General features: G+C 41.2%; 2 protein-coding genes and 1 long non-coding RNA gene across 5 annotated transcripts in view; 1 reads left to right on the top strand and 2 right to left on the bottom strand.

The window, feature by feature from the left end:
* Positions 1 to 910, bottom strand: part of TMEM241 (transmembrane protein 241) — a 57,448-nt gene extending 56,538 nt beyond the window's left edge. For all 3 annotated transcript variants that reach the window (XM_082044493.1, XM_082044494.1, XM_082044495.1), the window contains exon 1: positions 761 to 910. In XM_082044493.1, the coding sequence (XP_081900619.1) occupies positions 761 to 832 (72 nt within the window). In that variant the 5' untranslated portion in view covers positions 833 to 910. The remainder of the gene's footprint in view (positions 1 to 760) is intronic.
* A 3,293-nt stretch (positions 911 to 4,203) lies between these two features.
* RIOK3 (RIO kinase 3) lies at positions 4,204 to 16,018 on the top strand. Its single transcript, XM_082044492.1, is given in 14 exon segments — positions 4,204 to 4,403; positions 4,406 to 4,474; positions 5,504 to 5,625; positions 6,456 to 6,601; positions 6,728 to 6,832; positions 7,371 to 7,480; positions 8,185 to 8,328; positions 9,215 to 9,342; positions 10,400 to 10,585; positions 11,073 to 11,232; positions 12,209 to 12,289; positions 12,376 to 12,465; positions 12,838 to 12,945; positions 14,416 to 16,018. Coding segments are annotated over 14 exon segments (1,677 nt in total). The 5' UTR covers positions 4,204 to 4,277; the 3' UTR covers positions 14,518 to 16,018.
* On the bottom strand, positions 15,126 to 18,268 carry LOC309435772. The gene is made up of 3 exons (XR_014183233.1): positions 17,875 to 18,268; positions 16,895 to 16,910; positions 15,126 to 15,223 (listed from the first exon to the last, which is right to left on the bottom strand). It is a non-coding gene; the product is annotated as an uncharacterized lncRNA (long non-coding RNA).
* Between the last annotated feature and the right edge of the window lie 118 nt (positions 18,269 to 18,386).

Below are 18,386 nucleotides of genomic sequence, written 5' to 3'. Positions count from 1 at the left end.
ATGCTTTTTTCCTAAGTCTCCCTCAGGATATCCATACGCAAATTGCTTCAAAAAGATAATTTATTTTAGAAATCTGCACCAGAAACACAGACACACTCTCTGATAAATAAGATAGCAAGGAGTGGTTACTCTACCTCCCCCTCTCAGAGTGGAAAAAAAAAACCAAAACACAAACACAACAACAACAACTTAAAATTATGTTTAAACTCTACAGCTTTATTCACAATGTGGCCATCTTCAGCCCACTTCTCCTTTTGCTTAGACATTTCAGCAATACCAACAGGCAACTGAGCTGCACAGTGGGAAATAGCCTTCTTGTCCTTAACTCGTCCATTAATTAAACTGTCAAATGGTCCACGGAACCTGGTATTTGCATTACTACTGCTGTAACACTGTGAATATTTCACATTTTTCCTCGGATACTTGGTATTTTTGTTCCAGTTAACACATATTCCCAGTTACGAGCGCACACGGGGATGGGGAGCCCTCGGGCTTTGGGCTGAAACGCAAGAGGTTTGGTTTTAGTGGGGTTGGTTGGTTTTTTTTTTTGTTTCGTTGGGTTTTGGTGTGTTTTGTTTTTTTCACTGGTGGGGTAGCCCTGACCCGCCGTCTCCCCCTGAGCAGGGCAGGACGAGCAGGGACACCATCCCTCCTCTTTCTCCTCCTTCTCCTCCCGGGTCCCTGCTCACGCCCCGCTCTCGCTACAGCGGACCAACTCCCCATCACCCCCGGCATCTCCCTCCGCCGCGCCCGCCCTCACCTTGTTGGTAAAGCAGGAGGCCAGGTAGAAGAGGCAGAAGGCGAGCCCGCCCGCCGGCCGCTTCAAATACATCTGTCAGCGCCCGCCCCGCCGCCAGCGCCGCGCTGCGCGGGCCCGGCGGGCGGCGGCCATGGCGGCGACACGTAGCACCGCGGCCGCCCCAATGGGCACCGGCTGGCGCCGCCTCCTTAAAGGGCCGCTGGTACCGCCGCCTGGCAGCGGTGCCGGCAGACCCGGGGAGAGGGGTGGGGGTTATCGGTGAGTACGGAGCTGGATGTGAGCCGGCAATGTGCGCTCACAGCCCAGAAAGCCTGGGCGGCATCAAAAGCAGCGTGGCCAGCAGGTTGAGGGAGGTGATTCTGCCCCTCTGCTCTGCTCTGGTGAGACCCCACCTGGAGTTCTGTGTCCAGCTCTGCTGGAGTCCTCAGGAAAGACATGGACCTGTTGGAGAGGGGCCAGAGGAGGTCACAAAAATGATCAGAGGGCTGGAACATCTCTGTTGTGAGGACAAGCTGAGAGAGTTGGGATTGTTCAGCCTGGAGAAGGTTCTGGGGAGACGTTATTGCCGCCTTTCAGTACTTAAAAGGGGCCTATAAGAAAGATGGGGACAGACTTTTTAGCCTGTTGCCATAGGACAAGGTTTTAAACTAAAGGAGGAGAGATGTAGGCTAGGTATAAGGAAGACATTTTTTACAATGAGGGTGGTGAAACACTGGCACAGGTTGCCCAGAGAGGTGGTAGATGCCCCAACCCTGGAGACATTCCAGGCCAGGCTGGATGGGGCTCTGAGCAACCTGATCTAGTAGAAGATGTCCCTGCTCATGGCAGGGGGTTGGACTAGGTGCCCTTTGAAGGTCCCTTCCAACTCAAATTATTCTATGATTCTGTGATTCATCGGTGATGTGTAAGCTGTAAATAGCCCAGGGAGGTAGAGAAGCAGTGAAAGACATGCCCTACCTTGTCACGATCACTGGGCGTTCTTTTATTATGACCTAGGTAAACCTCATTCTTCCCAGATCTGGTATTGGCAAGGCCCTATCTCTGCAGGCCCCACCTCGACTTTGCTGAGGTAATGCAAATACAGGGCTCTCTCCGTGCACCCTGTTTTTAGATTTCCAGTGCTGAAAGGTTTAGTCCCTCCGGGCCTACAGAGATCACTGACATGCCACAAAAATGGATGCAATAGAGAAGGCAGAGTGTGTGATACAGCATTTACGCTTTGCAGAGCATATGTTTATGTAAGCATGTCAAATGTGTATTTTGCAACAAAGGTACACCTTACATTGTGCCAAAATTCAGCCTGTAAAGCTTAAAAAAATAATAAGAGAAGTTTGCAGGTATCTACAAAAACTAATGTAAGCATGTTATAAGAATACTTTTGAATTTTTAGTGGAGTATCATTGTCATGCAAAATACTACAGTGATATTGCTCTGTGTTTCTTACAGTATTTCTTACTATAAGTCAGAGACTCGGGCAAAGATGATATGTCTTCCTACAGCAAAATTCAGAGGCAGGTTTGAATTCTTGTAAGCCACTGACGGTGAGGGATTAAGTATGAAGATATAAATTTCTGCCAATGTTGTTTATCACGATCATGACTAACTTGAATTACATATTGAGTAATTGCTATACAGCTTTGGCATTATTTTGAGTGATATGAAGGGAGGTTTCTGCTCTATCTAGATTTTAAACTATTTTTATTAGGAGATGTGAATGTATGGCAAATTATTTTGTTTATATGTCATTTTATAGAACATTTATTCATAATATAATTCAGTGGAAAACTAGATCCTTGTGTAAGAGGTCATGGGACCAAAGCTTAACCAGGTAATATTTAAGAGACTCATACACAAGACATATTTCTGAAAATTTAAAAATAAATAAAATGACATAGGAATATTAAGTCTTTGCTAATGCCTTTTTGAATCAAAAACTACCAAAACCCATTTTCATAATCAGTGCTTCTACAGCCGTGCTACAGTAATGATTTTCTCAGGGCAACAGGACATTACTTTAACATTCCGTGCATTTATAAAACTGATAAATTTAGCCAAAGAAGCTAGAAGAGGGCACAGAAGCAATCTTCATGCCCCAAAAAGTGGCTGCAAAGGGAATAAAAATAATCTCTTTCCTCCAGGGCTAAGGGCAGAGAGGATAAGAACCACACTGGTACTGCATCACCAGACAAAGCCATCCCAATACTTCCGTGGCACACGCCTGTGTTGTGCCTGCGGGTTGTGCACTAAACCCTCTCCCAAACCTTCAGCTGTGGACTTGCTGCAGTAACGAATGCTGGAACAGATTGTCTTGGGAGACTGTAACGTCTTACATCATTGTAGGTTGTTAAGGACAAATTAGATGAACTTTGGCCAACAACGCTGATTCTTGCATGCCCAAGAGCTGACGAGAGTGGCTTTTGCTGGGCCTGCCCTGGCAGCATGGGCTTTGCTTGATGTGTAACAGGCATGATGTGTAACAGCATCTGTACTCTGCACAGGCTGGGGGATGCTGCAGGGGCTGTATGACCCCTTACCACTCCTCCTGCTCTGGGAGCCTGCTGGCTTGGTTCAGCTGCTTTTCTGGTTATCGTCAGTGGCAGCAATGGCACAGTGTTGGACATTTGCAGATAGTGCTGGCAACTGGTGGTGAGCTGGGTCCGAGGAGGTTTCTGGGCATCACTTCCTTCCTGGTGGGAAACTTGCTCAAGCGGATGTCAGACAGCGACTGTATTGTAGCAAAACACCATCCAGTCAGCCCTGTCCTGGAAACAGAGCATTTTATTTCCAGGTAAACATTACATAAACAATTGAGGTGTAACAGGTGCCAGATAACATATGAAGTATTTAATTTTGTATTTGTAGTGAGTCATGGGATGAGGATCAAATTAATTTGTTCACTTATATTTTTTTTCCCCTTCCCTTCCTTACTTCCTTAGATAAAAGCAAACATTGCCTCTGAATAAACATTTTATTCTAGTCAGCAAGAGATGCAGTGGCAACACAATAATCAGGATAATTAGAATAACGCTCTAAAATAAGCTCATGTAACCTTTAAGAGCTTGTCGTCTACAGATACTTGGGGAAGGATGATGAAATGAAGTACCGAAAATACCTCAAGAAGTAGTTTAATAAACTCAGTAAGGCAAACTCTGATTGAAAGGATGTTGACGGTCACCTACTAACGGGTGGAAAGAAAGGGTCGGTTTGCCAGTACCCTGTGGAGAGAGGAGCAAAGCCTTCCCGGAGAGCTTGCGAACAAGTGGACACACAGTCCGTGTAAAACTCGCCAAAAGGGGTTAGTTAGTGATGTCATCCCGGTTGTTTTTCGGTCAGCACAGCTCCGCGGCGGCCCGGCTGCCCCCGCCCGGGCACCCAGCGCTGCCCCCAGCTGCCGGCCCCCCCAGCCCACCGCCTCAGCCCCCGGGCGGCCCCGGGGGGCTTCGGGCTCCACCGGGGACCCCACGGCCGCCCCGGTGACATCACCGGAAAGGCGGGCGAAGCCCCGAGCTGGCGGCCAATGGGGAGCCTGACGGCAGGTGACGGTAAAAGAGAGAAGAGGGGAGAACCCGGAAGGTTTCGCATTCCGAGCGTCGCTGTCCTGAGAGAAGTCCCCGCTGTCGCTGTGCTGCCCGCCCGCCCTTGTATGCACAGATGGATTCGGTAGAAGTCGCCGCCGCTCCCGACGCCGGGCCGGGCCCCGCCTGGCAGAGCAAGGTGAGAGGGGCCCGGGCGCAGCGGCCGGCTGGGCGCTGCCAGGCCTTGGCGGCGGCTGGCGGGGCTGTGCCCGGCTCCCCCCGGCACTTCGACCCTCCGAGGCCGTGGAGGCGCGGCCGGCGCTGGCCTGGCTCCTCGGGGGTGGGGGAGGACGGGGCTGCCGGGGCTCGGGCGCCGCCTCTGGCCCAGTTCCGCTCGGGCCAGGGGGCAGGCCCGGAGGTAGCGCTGCTAGGCGGCTGTTCTACTCCCGCTCCCGGCAGGCTGGGGGTTCCAGAAGCCGCGGTGAAGCGGTGTCAGCACAGCGAGGGGTCACAGTGATTTGGCAAACCGAGCACTTGGCTGCGCTGCCGAAGTGGGCAGTGAGCTGCGCTGGCCGGGACGGTGGGGTTCGCTGCTGCTCGCAGTTATCTTGGTGGAGAGAGCTGCTGTCACACACCGATAAACGAGCCACTTGTCTCCAGGCTCAGTGGGTGAGCAGGGAATTGGACCCAAGTCAGTGTGGTTATCAAGGCAGTAGGCAGTGAGTCACAACTGGGTTGGATTCATCATTCCCCAACCCCCACCTTTCCACACAAAGTGTGTGTGTGTGTGTGTGTGTGTCCTGTGTTTTTGAAGGGGTGTTTATGACGGCTGTCCTTTCAGGGCTCTAAAAACGGGGGAGAAAGCCGTGCCTAAGCCATTAGTGTTGTGTTGTTCTGAGAAGTATTACACAGATTCTGCATATACTTGTAAGCGAGCTTACTGGGAAGGCTTTGCCCCTCTCTTCAGAGGGTACTGGCACTGATAAAGTGACTCTCTTTTTCCCCAGTAGTAAGTAACCATCAACATCCTTTCAATCACAGTTCTCTTATTGAGTTTATGAAACTACTCCTTGAGGTATTTTCTGTACTTTAGTTCATCATCTTTCCCTAAATATCTGTAGAAGACAAGCTCTTATAAGATTACATGAGCTTATTTTAGAGCCAATTATCCTGATTATTGTGTTGTTACTGCATTTCTTGCTGACTTGAATGAAACATTTATTTACAGTGTCCATGGGGAGCCCATAACGCAACATCAATGTCATGTTCCCTTGCTGACGTGATGAGCGAACAGCTGGCAAAAGAGCTACAGCTAGAAGAAGAAAATGCTGCTTTTCCTGAAGTGGTTGCGTAAGTTTAAATCCTGGATTAGTGATCTTCATAGATTTGAAGCCATCTTTTATCTGTTGTGTATTTCCTTACAGTGTACTTAATGCGTAGCCATGTAGTAAATGCTTTGCCTGTTTTCTCCTGACTTCTTCTTCAGCTCTTTTTCAGTGAAGATGGCTTTGCCAGTTAAAACTCTTCCTTAGTAAGGATGACAGAGAAGACAGTCTTCTTTCTTGATATTTTCTGTATGTTGTTTTGGGTGCTTTAAGCAAGTCTGTAAGCGATCTTTTGAGAAACGTCACAAATGTGTTTTTTCTTCCCTTTTAGAGATTCTTGTTAGCAGTGTACAGTGTTGTTTTGAGAACTGTCAGGTGTGTCACCCATATCCTCCTAACACTTGGAAGCTCTAAACATAGGCCAAGAGCTTACTAGTTCAAAACTCATACAAATTTTGCTTGTCGTCTTTTCTATGAAGCACAGCAAAGCAACACTGTTTTTGATTTTATTGTTATTTCTTTAAAAAAAATGTTTTTATTTGGTTATAAAAAGATATAAACATAGATATACCTACTTTTAAGATACTCTTTCTCTTTTGTGAAGAGTATCTTAAAAATAGAGCCTAATGCCTCTTACAGAATAGTAAACAAGTAAAAGTTTAAGTAATATTTGCATTGCAAAGGACTGGCAAAGAGAAGTAAAGTCATGCTCTATTAATATTTGGTGTTGGCTTGGAGGGGGGTCAGACAGTTGAGATCCATTAGTTTCTATGCCGCTCTGCATGATGTCTTTTGTATAGAGTGAAATGGTATAAAGTGTTTAATTTTTTAAATTTCTGGTTTCATTTTACATAGTGTTGCTGAAGGACCATTTATTACAGGAGAAAATATTGACACTTCTAGTGACCTAATGCTAGCTCAGATGCTGCAGATGGAATTTGACAGGGAATATGATGCACAGCTTCGGCGTGAAGAGAAGAAGATCAATGGAGATAGCAAAGGTACCCTCATCAGAAGAGATATTTTTGCTTTGGAGATATCCTTGGCACTCTGCTTAAGTTGACAGAGTTGTGAGGAAGTAGCAAATCCCTGGTAATCAGACATGCTTGTTTATTTTGTTTCTCAAGTCTCCATATCCTTTGAAAATTATCGGAAGGTACATCCCTATGACAGTGACAGCTCAGAGGATGAGGTTGATTGGCAGGATACCCGTCATGATCCTTACAGAGCAGGTATGTGGCAGTTTTAAACAATACAGTTTCTTCAGATGATAGACCTAAGAATGACATTAGTTTTTCTTGAATGTAAGGAGACCTACCGGTTGTATGTAAAATCAGGTCACATAATTGGGAGGTGTTACGAAGGATGTTGGGCGGGTAACTTCAGGCTTCTGTCTGTCAGTGTATTTGCCTCAGTGGCTTAATCTGGTAAAATAACTACTGTACATTGAAAGTATTGTGGGATATGCCTGTCTGTCATCTACATTTGGCTAGGAGCATCTGCACATTACATTGAATATTTCTGTTTTCAAATTGTCAAAAGCGTGTCTGACACGTCAGAGAAGACAAAGAATTAAGTCATAACAGAGCAAAAGAAGTTGTCATGTTTAGGATAAAAGAAGACTGCATTAAGATCATACAATTGAAGTATTTTATATTGTTTAATAAGTGAAATTATGTTACATTTGTTTGTGGGCATTGTGGAACCTTTATGAGCATTACTTAGGTTTGTTTAGATGTGAAGTTGAATTATTTTTCTCACTGTTGGCAGATAAACCTACTACTACACCAAGAAAGGGCTTCATAGGAAAAGGAAAAGACATCACTACTAAGCATGATGAAGTGGTATGTGGAAGAAAGAACACTGCTCGCATGGAAAATGTAAGTGAAAACTTGTTTTGTGTGTAAAACTGGAATGCTGTAACTTAACCAAAGAAATAATGTTTGTCCATCTGTGCTACAGTATACAGTGCAGATTTTATTTTTATTTTTTTCAGTTGGATGAAAGCAATGCAGTGTCTGGATTAGTTACTCAAATTGGCTGTTTGAGTTGTGCAGGTTTTTTGTTTAATAATAGTTCGTTAATGGCTGCGATTCAAGAATTTGCACAGAGCTGTTTTGGCAAAACAAAACTATCAGCAAGTTTGGTACACAGGCGAATGAAAAAACAAGGCTATTTTTTAAAAACATAACTGTCATGTAGCCTATTTTTTTTAATTAATTTTGCCTGATGAGTCAAGTAACTTATTTTCAGTCGATTGTTTGACTTTCTGCTTTTCAGTCTGTTTATCCATAGTACATACCTTCTGCTTACTTTAATGTAACGGGTACAACTTCTGCAAATAAGGAAATGCTGCAAGTGCTATTTTACAGGATATTAGGTAATCTCAGATCAATTTGGGCAGAACTTAGAGTTCTCAGAGCAATATGTTTTTTAACGTAATAGTAACATTACACAAAGTGGGTTTCACATAGGTCCTACTCTACACTAGGTTTTTACAAATCAGAAAGAGAAATTTCTGTTTGTGCCAACTTTTGGTGTCTGCTAGTAACGATGCTTAAATTTCTGTTATTTCTACTTGTAGTTTGCACCTGAATTCCAAGTTGGGGATGGAATTGGAATGGACTTAAAGCTGTCAAATCAAGTCTTCAATGCCTTAAAGCAGCATGCGTACTCTGAGGAACGTCGAAGTGCAAGGCTTCATGAAAAGAAGGAGCACTCCACTGCTGTATGTTTTTAATAGAGTCTCTCTATATACTTTTTATCTTGTGTAACAGCTGAACACTGTTTGGTAATTCCTTGAAACATTTGATTTTTAGTAAAACAGTTAAATGATATTATGTTTATGTTGCTGAAGGAGATGGTATCAGCCAACTCCTACGAGAAAAAGGCTGTCTTTATTTGAGCTGCGTTATTGTGAGTGCTATATAAAAATAAGAGCAAGCAGCTTCAATTTTTTTCCCTTTGTCTTTCTAAACTTCTCCTAATCAGCTACAATGAATAAACGACCCAGAAATTATTTATTAGAAACAATCCAGAGGACTAATACTCTGCAGCTGAATCATGTGACTGCAAATATCTGTCTTTGTAGCAAGTTTCAGGAAGATTATGTGACCAAGTAAACCTCTGACTTAATAGTTTAGGAAGTCAGTTGATACGCTTTGTGGGTGAGTTTAGAGCAGGGCCTCTGGTAATTCCTGCTGTGGACTTCTTCAAATTTGGGTGTTTCATTTTTTATTTTACTGTTACTGATAAAAAAGGGATGTAATATTTGGGATATTTTTATTCAAGATTTGCAAAGACTTCTTGAAAACACTATAGAAAGTGCTCTTGAGTCACAGTCTGTACTTCATGCAGAACTGGTAAAATATTGTGTCAGCTATGTAGCTGATAAGGTATGTGAGAGTATGAAATCTTAAGATGGTAGTGCTGGAGTAGTTTGGCTTTGCTTCGTTTGTTTGGGGTTTTTTTGTTTTTTCTTTATCAATTGAGATAATGATCTTCATACATTAGTCTTTCCACCTAGGTAAACACTTACAGTATATAAATACTCTAAATTCACTGTAAAGCAAAGAATTATTTTAATGAATTGAGTGTTCATTTCTTGCTTGTAGGAGAAAGCAGTGGATCCTAAAACACGTTTACTTATGTACAAAATGGTCAATTCTGGGATGCTGGAAACCATCACAGGCTGTGTCAGCACAGGAAAAGAATCTGTTGTTTTTCATGCATATGGGGGAAAGTAAGTATATTGTTTCTTACTGACAGTAGCGTTAAGTATTATACCAGAGATAGTTTAAAAAGCAGAAACCACAAAAATATTTAAACTAGATGATGCCAACCGTCAAGTTAAAAATTCCCCACTTTCCTCCTTGGAGACCATTTAATGAACAGGGACAAATCCACTATAGCTTTCTGTGGAAAAATGTGTATTCCTTTTACAAAAAAAAGAAGACTTGAGATTTTGAGGAGCTCTTTCCACTGATCTGTCTTATGCTGCAGATCTGTCATGATTATCTTAGGCTACCTGAAAATTGTCTTTCCATACAGATCACTGTATTATTGGCTCCATCTGTGCAGCTCAGTGGAGGTGCTGTTTGTTAATTTTGGGTTACCCTGAGAATAGTGTAGCAATGCTGTTCACTTTGCAAGTCTTGCAAGAGTCTAGTTTTAAACACTCCCACGCTAGAAGGATTGTAGTACGTTAGTAGTGATTGTAGTGCATTGAAACACCACTAGTTTAAAGCAAGTTAAGAAAGAACTAATAAAATCCAAATCCAGATAATCTATTTAGAGATGTTGAGAGGGACCTCCGTAAGTTGTTTTGTTTGTTTGTTGGTTTGTTTTTAATCTTTGCTTGAATGATGTTCAAGAGTGTTCTTTTGCTTAGTATTGTTCAATGGGCAGTATTTTTGTGGTGCTTAACAAAACATGAAACTACCATTATTCTAATGCAAGCCCTTTTTTCAGTTGTAGTTTCTTAAACCAAGTACTAACTGTTATTAGCTATGATATTTAAGTAAAACATTAACAAACTGGGAGATGGAACCTATGTGAGAAGCAACATATAATCAAAAGGCCAAAATCCAGTCACTCATATATAAGCTTAATCATTGACCTTGTATAAATTTAACTTGAATCGGCTTCCAAATTTGATAGAAAATCAGATCTTCTCTTATAGAAAAAAATCACTATATCTTGCAATATTTTAAAAGAAATAAAAAAACCAAGCCCATGCATTTGCTTGTAAATATGTGAATAGTTAACTTTGTTATGCATTTGACTGTTTCCACAATAAGCGCAACTGAAGATAAAGTTATACCTCCAGAATGTGCCATCAAAGTGTTTAAAACAACTCTTAATGAATTCAAGAACCGTGACAAATACATTAAGGATGACTACAGATTTAAGGACCGCTTCAGTAAATTGAATCCACGAAAGATTATTCGTATGTGGGCTGAGAAAGAAATGCATAACTTAACAAGGTAAAGACAAAAATACCTGCTGTTCTTACCAAATGCCTGTTGGTTTCCTGTTCTTCATTTAATGAAGATACACTACTTCTGGGTAGAAGTTTAGATTTTATTTTTAAGCTAAATAATATACAACCTGGCAGAGATTGAATAAGCCTCTGGCTTTGTACAGGTTAGTGAATTGTATGCATCTTTACTGATGTGGAAGCAGAATTTACAAGCCCATGAAGTTAACAGGCTCTAGCTGTAAAAGTGTTCAGTTTTTAGTGAGCATTTTTAGACTCACTTCTGACTTTAAGATGAATTTTCCAATGTGAAATACTGTGAAATATATATATTCAGTTTTCAATTTGGTCTATTTCAAAAACTTTTTGACTCAGGATCAAGTTTCTCACACACAGCTCTGTAAGACTGGAAATGAGCAAGAGGAACTAGAACTGTAGGGTTTGGGGGATTTTGTTTTGTTTTTCTTAATCAGTATCTGTTTTTTGATCCACAGAATGCAAAATGCAGGAATTCCTTGTCCTCAAGTGGTTATCCTTAAGAAACACGTCTTGGTTATGTCTTTCATTGGCCAGGATCAAGTCCCAGCTCCTAAACTAAAGGATGTAACGCTTCATAGTGAAGATATGAAAAAGGCTTACTATCAGGTTCTTAATGTAAGACAATGCTGATTTCTCCTCCAGTTCTGGGTTGTGTTTTCTTTTAGGGGAATACCTTAAAGGACAAATCAGCATTTATTTACTTGTCAGGATGCTTGCGTCACTTTCAAGATAATGGAGTCCAAAGGCTTCTTTTCCTGCTGTTTAATGTGTGACTTAGAATAAATAAGAAATTATGCACAAAAAAAATCAAATCTTAATCTGAGTGGAAAACATTCTGGAACTTGATGACAAACAGCAAATTAGCAGCAGAGGAGTTATGAGCAAGCAGTTGCCCTTTTATAGAAGAGTATGTGCTTTAGAAAGTTCTCTGAAGTCTTCTGGGCTTCCTGAATAATTAATTTACAATGTTTAAGCATGACCCCCTCCCCAGCCCCCTCTCTTTAGCCTACTTAGAAATCAGAGATTGAATTAGAATATTGCATGGTGGATACCTTAATGCCCTGTTATCTGCCGTAATTGGTTCAAACGTGTACCCATTGTCTACTGACTATGACGTTATAGACATTAAAACCAACCAACCCAGCAGCTTGATAATATGAATTGTCTGTGCCTCAAATCTTGAGACCAGTGGAGCAACACAACTGTGTTTTAAGTGAACTTGCATACTAGTTAGGGTTCAGTACCTAAAACTGTGCAACTTCTGTCCTATGTGACAGGGATGAGAATGACAGGTATATTTAGAGAACGTGTTTATCCGTCTCCTACACTTGGACTGGTTGGCAGAGCTGAAATGAGTTTGCGTGACTGATCCTTCTGACTTGCCAAAGCTAAGCTCAGTGATAAAAGTGTAGTTTGCTGACAGTTTACCAAAAATTTAATTCCCTGTATTAAACGTTATTGAAGACTTGGAAAAAAATGGTGTAAATTGGGTGGGTGATTGGGGAAAGGCTTTGTTTTGTTATAGTCATGCAAATAATATTTATTTGGAGTATAGCAGACTTCATTGATTCATTCATCTGGTTCCTTGCAGATGATGCAGCAGTTGTATAAGGAGTGCAACCTGGTCCATGCAGATTTGAGTGAATACAACATGCTTTGGCATGATGGGAAGGTGAGCATGTTCTTAATGTGGAAAGGAAAGGCTTCCTCTAATGTGAAACATTAAAACAAAGTGAATCGTTGTCTCTGTGACTACAGGTCTGGCTTATTGATGTCAGTCAGTCTGTGGAGCCAACCCATCCTCATGGACTTGAGTTTTTGTTCAGAGACTGTAGGAATGTTGCACAGGTAAGACCTCTTCATCTGACAGTCTTCTGTTATACTGAGTGTTCTCAAAAATAAAATTCAGAGCTAACTAAAAATCAACCAACCAACCAATCAACTCCGTAACAAAACAATCACCACCACGTGTATATATGCATATGATTACTCTTGCATATTGTCTCTACTGATGGTGTTCTCCAAAAGCAAAAAAAAAAACAGTGGAAGAATGAAATAGTACCACGGAAACTTAAATCTTCTTTCAGTTATTTTTATCTGTAGGTCAACAAAAGCAAAAAAATTCATTTTAACTAAATATTGTAATTGTAATTTGGGGAAGGAAACAGAATATTTTGGGTTGTGTAGTAGTGTTTAATGTGTACTTTTTATATTGACTAGTTCTTCCAGAAGGCAGGTGTGGCAGAAGCACTTAATGAGCGTGAACTCTTCAATGCTGTCTCAGGTTTAAACATTACAGCTGACAATGAAGTAGACTTCCAAGCAGAGGTATATCTTTGTGTCTAACATTTTAATTTGGTTAGCTATAGTAGTTGTTGTAATACCTTAACTGTGCATGTGTAGCTTGTACAATTAGTGTGTGTGTGTGTGCTTCAGCAATCATTCTCTTTCAAAACTTGATTATTTCAACCTAGTAAAAACATTTTCAGAAAGTCGGATTGACAGACCTCTCCCCCACCTTTCCTGCTCCCAAGTATAAAGGGCTTCATGTTGCATGTAATTGCTTCTTTCTTAAGGAAAATTTAGTGATCTGTTTTAGTTTAAAAGCTACCTTTGTTGTCTTTCCTTACATATGTTAAAGGTTGTGCGGGGAAAGGAAAGCTAGGTTAAAAATTGTGCTACTGCTTATTTTTCATGTTTTAGATTTTAAGGTACTTGAACTGAAAGTTGTAGCTCACATTTTCAATTCTCAAGCCTAAAATCATGCTAGGGTAAATATGGACTAGGAATCTTTGGTCACCTTTGACTTTTAATTTTCAAATTTTGGCTGTAACTTCTCAAGGTGTACATCCTGATATCAGATATATATAATCCATATTTACTAATTAAAGTAGGGGCAACTTGGCAACTCTAGCTACTTAATTCCTAATGACAGTGTAGGTTTATGCTTGTCCAGCATGTAGCTTGTGGGAGCTTGAAACTAGTTACCTCTTGGGGTAGGTCCTCAAAGTGAGGAAGAGATAAAAGGGAGCACAATGTCACTGTCCCATGATCCTTATGTATCAGTTAATCAAGCAAAAAACAATTCCCTCACTGACTGTGTTATGAGCGTTGAGGTGGGGAGTGGAGGGGTACTGTTTTATATCATCCTTTGTGCTTACAATTTTTATGGGAAAGACTTGCACTGCTGTTCACATTGAAGTGAATTTGAGCAGCCCATCCTTAAACTTCAGGCTTTGACTTTAGTTGCTAGTAACTAAAATTATCTCCCTGGAGTATCAGAGGAAGTAATCTAAACGTAACAATCTGAAGATCAAAATAAGCTACTGTACTGTGTTATTTTGATTGCACAAAACGTTGAAGTATAACTGTCTTCAACTTTCACCAGTAAAAATGGTTGCATTTGGTTTGTTTTTTTAGTATTACTTGGAATTTCTCCAATGCTGATGGATTGGCTGAGTTACAGTAGAGGTGTTCAGAGTTGGAGAAAGAGATATCTCTGTACTTTTGGGGAATACAGCTGTAGTCTTAAGAATCATCCAGTCCTGCCTGCAAGTCGTGTATTTCTGTTATGTAGCATGAAACTATAAATGAGTGCTTCTAATTTTACTAATTTGCTGAGATGTTTCAAGCTGTACTTCCAAAGTATATTGCCCCATACATGTGACTGAATCACTAAAATATCAAGATTGTATATACCTATCAGTCATCTGTAGCTACCTCTTTACACCATGTAGAAACATTCTGGTGCCAGTGTTGTTTTATGATTTCAGCATGGATTTATTTTTGGCTCTCTAGATTGAAGCTTTGGAGAAGATGAATGAAGATCACGTGCAGAATCATGGAAAGAAACTGTCAGTGTTTTCAGGCGATGGAGACCCACCTATATATAATGAATAGCACTGAGTGTATAGCTGCTAACAAAATGAAACACAAATTTACTGCTTCTAACTATGTTGGTGCAGTGGTAAATGTCAACTGCCAATGTCAAGAGAGAGTGGTTGGCTGGGAACACCAAAATGGAAAACACAGCGAGCATACGGTGATGCCTCAGTGTTTTGTTTTCTTTTTTTTTTAACTTAGCCCACATGTCAGGCTGGCACTGTGAGAATGGACTGTCACTACCTCTTCGGATGGTCTGACAACTTCACCAGTTGCCCAGTTACATTAGATTAATGTAGCTGAGGCAGTCATATTTTGCATGATTCAGAGCTTATATGTTTTAGTTTAAAAAACCAAAATACTATCTAGATCATCTGAAGTATTTAGTGGGAAACCATACTAGGAAAGTCTCCTTGCCCCCCCCCGCAGCTTCTTGAAAAAATAATTAAAAATTGTGTATAGACACAATGTCAGTGAACCTTTCATCCTTCTCCACCAAGAGCAAAATGAAAAGCCAAACTATGTGCTGCAGTCATATGAAACTGTTAACAAACCAATGTCTTTAAATGTGAAAGAGTCTGGACCTTTTAATTTGAAGCACATGGAATGTGGCTCTAACTATCTCTGTAAATACAGTTGGATATTACATGAGAAACAGATTTGAATCCAACCAGCAGAGGACTTCTTGGTGACATGCCAGGAATTCCCGAGAGCTGCATCCAAGCTGCATAACAAAGAGTAAGTTCAGTTAGCTTCATGCTTAATAAACAAGTGGTTCCAAGAACTAGGTGCGAACAAACAAAAAATTATAATAACTGAAATTCTGGGTAAAGCATGAAACATTTGTACTCTGAAGATAATCATAGACCATGAAAACTAATTATTGATCATCGTTACTTTTAAATTAAGCTTTTGCTTACAAGAGCAAAAAGAATACTCAAATCTTTGGTTTTTTCCTCATGCTTTTATTCTTAATGTTAGTCTTTTTATTTTAGGAAGTTGTAAAAATCCAGCAGTGTTTCTCTCCAAAACAACACATTAAAAGATGCACTGATGTAGTGGGATGGTTTGGAATTCAGAAATTCTGACCAACTTATTTTTAACTGATTGCTGTTTCTGATGCTGCTCTTTATCAAGCAGAATATAGTGTTGCTACATGTGACATTCTCACAGTGTGCTGTGAAAGTGATTTTTTTTTTTTTTTTTTTTTTTTAATTGGAAAACTGGTGGTGAAGTAAAAGCTTAAGAGCTGGTGGGATTCTTGTGTGGTTCTTTGCTTTGTACAGGCCTTCATCGATTCTCAGTAGTGCACTAAGGCAGTGTTAAGGTAGGACTACCCTAGTTCACTGTAACAATAGAAAAATTACTATTTTGGTGGGTACTATGTAAACAGTAAACAAACTCGATGTTTTTGCCAGTTTTATTCCAGTATTTGGATCCTCTTCCCTTTTCTAAATGGAACAATTGTCTTGCATTTACATCTTGCTTTTGAAATAAAGGAACTGACATCTTTTGGATACTTAAGTGTATTCCTAATTGCTTGGTGAAACAGTTGTCCAAAATAATGATATTGGGGAAAGCACAGACTTAGGTACTGAGAGGGAGGAGGTGCTACAGTTATCTAACCCCTTCAGGAAGAGTGAAAGCAAATACAACTCTATCTTCCTCAAAGTGTTCAGAGGAGAAGGCTTTTAAAAAGAAAAGCATAGTCCTATTCCAGGCTTTTTACAAGTTTTGATACTTTACCATTTTTTACAGGAAAAATCTCAAAGCAGTTGCTAATGCCTCACAATGCACTTGTCTAGGAAAGATGTTGATTGTTAAGGATATTTGCATTAAGTGAGGGGAAGAGAGAGGAGAAAGAAGGGAAGTGGGCGTGGGTTTTGAGCCATCATCTGAAACAGAGGAGCCTGCTGTTGTCATTGTGCTTGAATGGAAGCTTAAGTTGTTACTGTTATTTGTAATTTATTTCTAAAATATGCCTAGCACAGATTTAAAAAACAAACACGCAAAAACCCCCAACAACCAATGTCTGTGATATGAAGCTACTGGGCCTGATTATATTGCCTAAACATTTTTCCACTTCCAGCAGTAAAACTGGTTAGGGAATTTGGTTTTGAGATTTTAAACATCTAGGAACTTCATCAAGTAGTTGAAAACAAGGAAAAAGTTGCTAATGTTAGTGTGTTCTTAATCCTAGAACCTTTTATTTCAAAGTCCATTATTAACCAAATAGAATGATTTAAAGTAAATACAGATTTTTCGTTGTTAACTAAGCCATTAACTTTTCTGACATTATGGTTATTCTAATGGCCAATTCTAAAATTATCACGATAGTTTCAAGTTGTGTCTTCATATATTTTGCTGATTCCTGCCCCCCCCCCCCCCCCCATACCTTGGTTTTCTACTATCTTAATATTCCTTTTGCAGTTACAGAAAGTACTTGCTGTTCTGTGGGGAAGTCATAGAAGGTTAAACATAACATCAGTAGAATTTCTTAAATTTTGACCTTGGATTAATTAAACTTTTGGCTAACATGCAATTAACTTTTTATTTTGTAAAAATTTACAAACTTTAAGGTACTTTAATCACTCTGGAAATACTTGCTCTTTCTAGCTAACGTAGAATTGTTCGGTCACACATGGGGGTTCTGTTCTGCAGAACAAATAGCTTGTTGCAATTCCTAGTTGTGACTTGAGTTTCTCTAGTCTGATGTGAAATTATTGCAGTTGGACTGAGTCACAAGTCAGCAAGCAGATGTTTGTGTGATACCGTGTTAGTATCTGGTAATTAAATTTGTCTTTCTCCTGTACTAATATGTGTCACTCTGGTCTAATCTGAAGACTTGTAATTTGGTATCTTTGGTATCGCTTCCCCCTCTCATATTTTTATTTCTTCTATTTCCCTTTCTGAACCTGATAGCAAATAAGCAAATATGCAGTTGATCATGTTCTCACACAGTTTCCAAATTATACTGTAGGTTTTGCAACTAGTGAACTCAGGCATTAGCCAGTGCATCGTCAACAAAAAAAACCCATAACTTTGCTAGTTCATTGCTTAAACTAAAACACAAATAAGCCTAAATGCTGAGAAGCAACCCAGACTTTAACTTCAATAATGCTTTATTAATATTGTTACTGAAATAAGGACTATTTGCAGAGTATGAGTTTAATTTCCCTTTCCGAACTATTTTATAACCACAGCCACTAAAAAGCAGCTTCATGCACAAAACCAGTATCAATAATCAGTAGCAGCTGCCTTTCAGTCCTGATGCAGCAAAGAGCAAGTTAAGGCAGAGCAGTGAAACAGTTGCTTTCTCCCCCACTTAAAGTTTTTTGCATGTTATTGTTTTGTTTCTTTTAATTGAGAAAACACTATAAAAGGTTGGGCTAAGCATATTTACCTCCTGTATGGCATGTCCACTGTAAGTATTTTCCTTCCTACCAAAGCCACCGGCTGTCCCTGAGGCCCTTCCCAGGTACAGGGAGGGATTTCAGTGTGGCATTGCGCCGCAGGGCAGTATCGAACCCCCGGCCCCGGCTCCAGGCTGCGGCTGGAAGCAGCGCCGTCCTGCGGGCAGGGGCCGGGTGGCTGCGCAGGCCCCGCGCTGCCGTCCCAGCCTGGTTGGGAGCTTCCTTCTCCCTCCGGGCGAGACCTGGCTCTGGACACCGGCCCACAACGAGCCCGATACCGCAGCCCGACCCACGGGGCCGCCTCAGGACGCGGAAGTAGCGCTTCCCACGCAAGCGAACCGGAGCCCCTAAGACGCGGGCGGCGTGGGCGGGGCCCCGGAATGCCCCGCCTTCCGCGCGCCCGAGGGCGGGGCGGGGCTCTGTCAGCCCGGAGCCGCCGATTGCCGGCCGCCGCTCTCTCCCCGCGCGCTCCCT

The sequence above is a fragment of the Streptopelia decaocto genome (genome assembly GCF_964273445.1).
Source record: "Streptopelia decaocto genome assembly, chromosome: 2".
NCBI lineage: Eukaryota > Metazoa > Chordata > Aves > Columbiformes > Columbidae > Streptopelia > Streptopelia decaocto.
The sequence above is the reverse complement of the archived record's forward strand: the minus strand, read 5'-3'. Positions and strand labels throughout refer to the sequence as shown.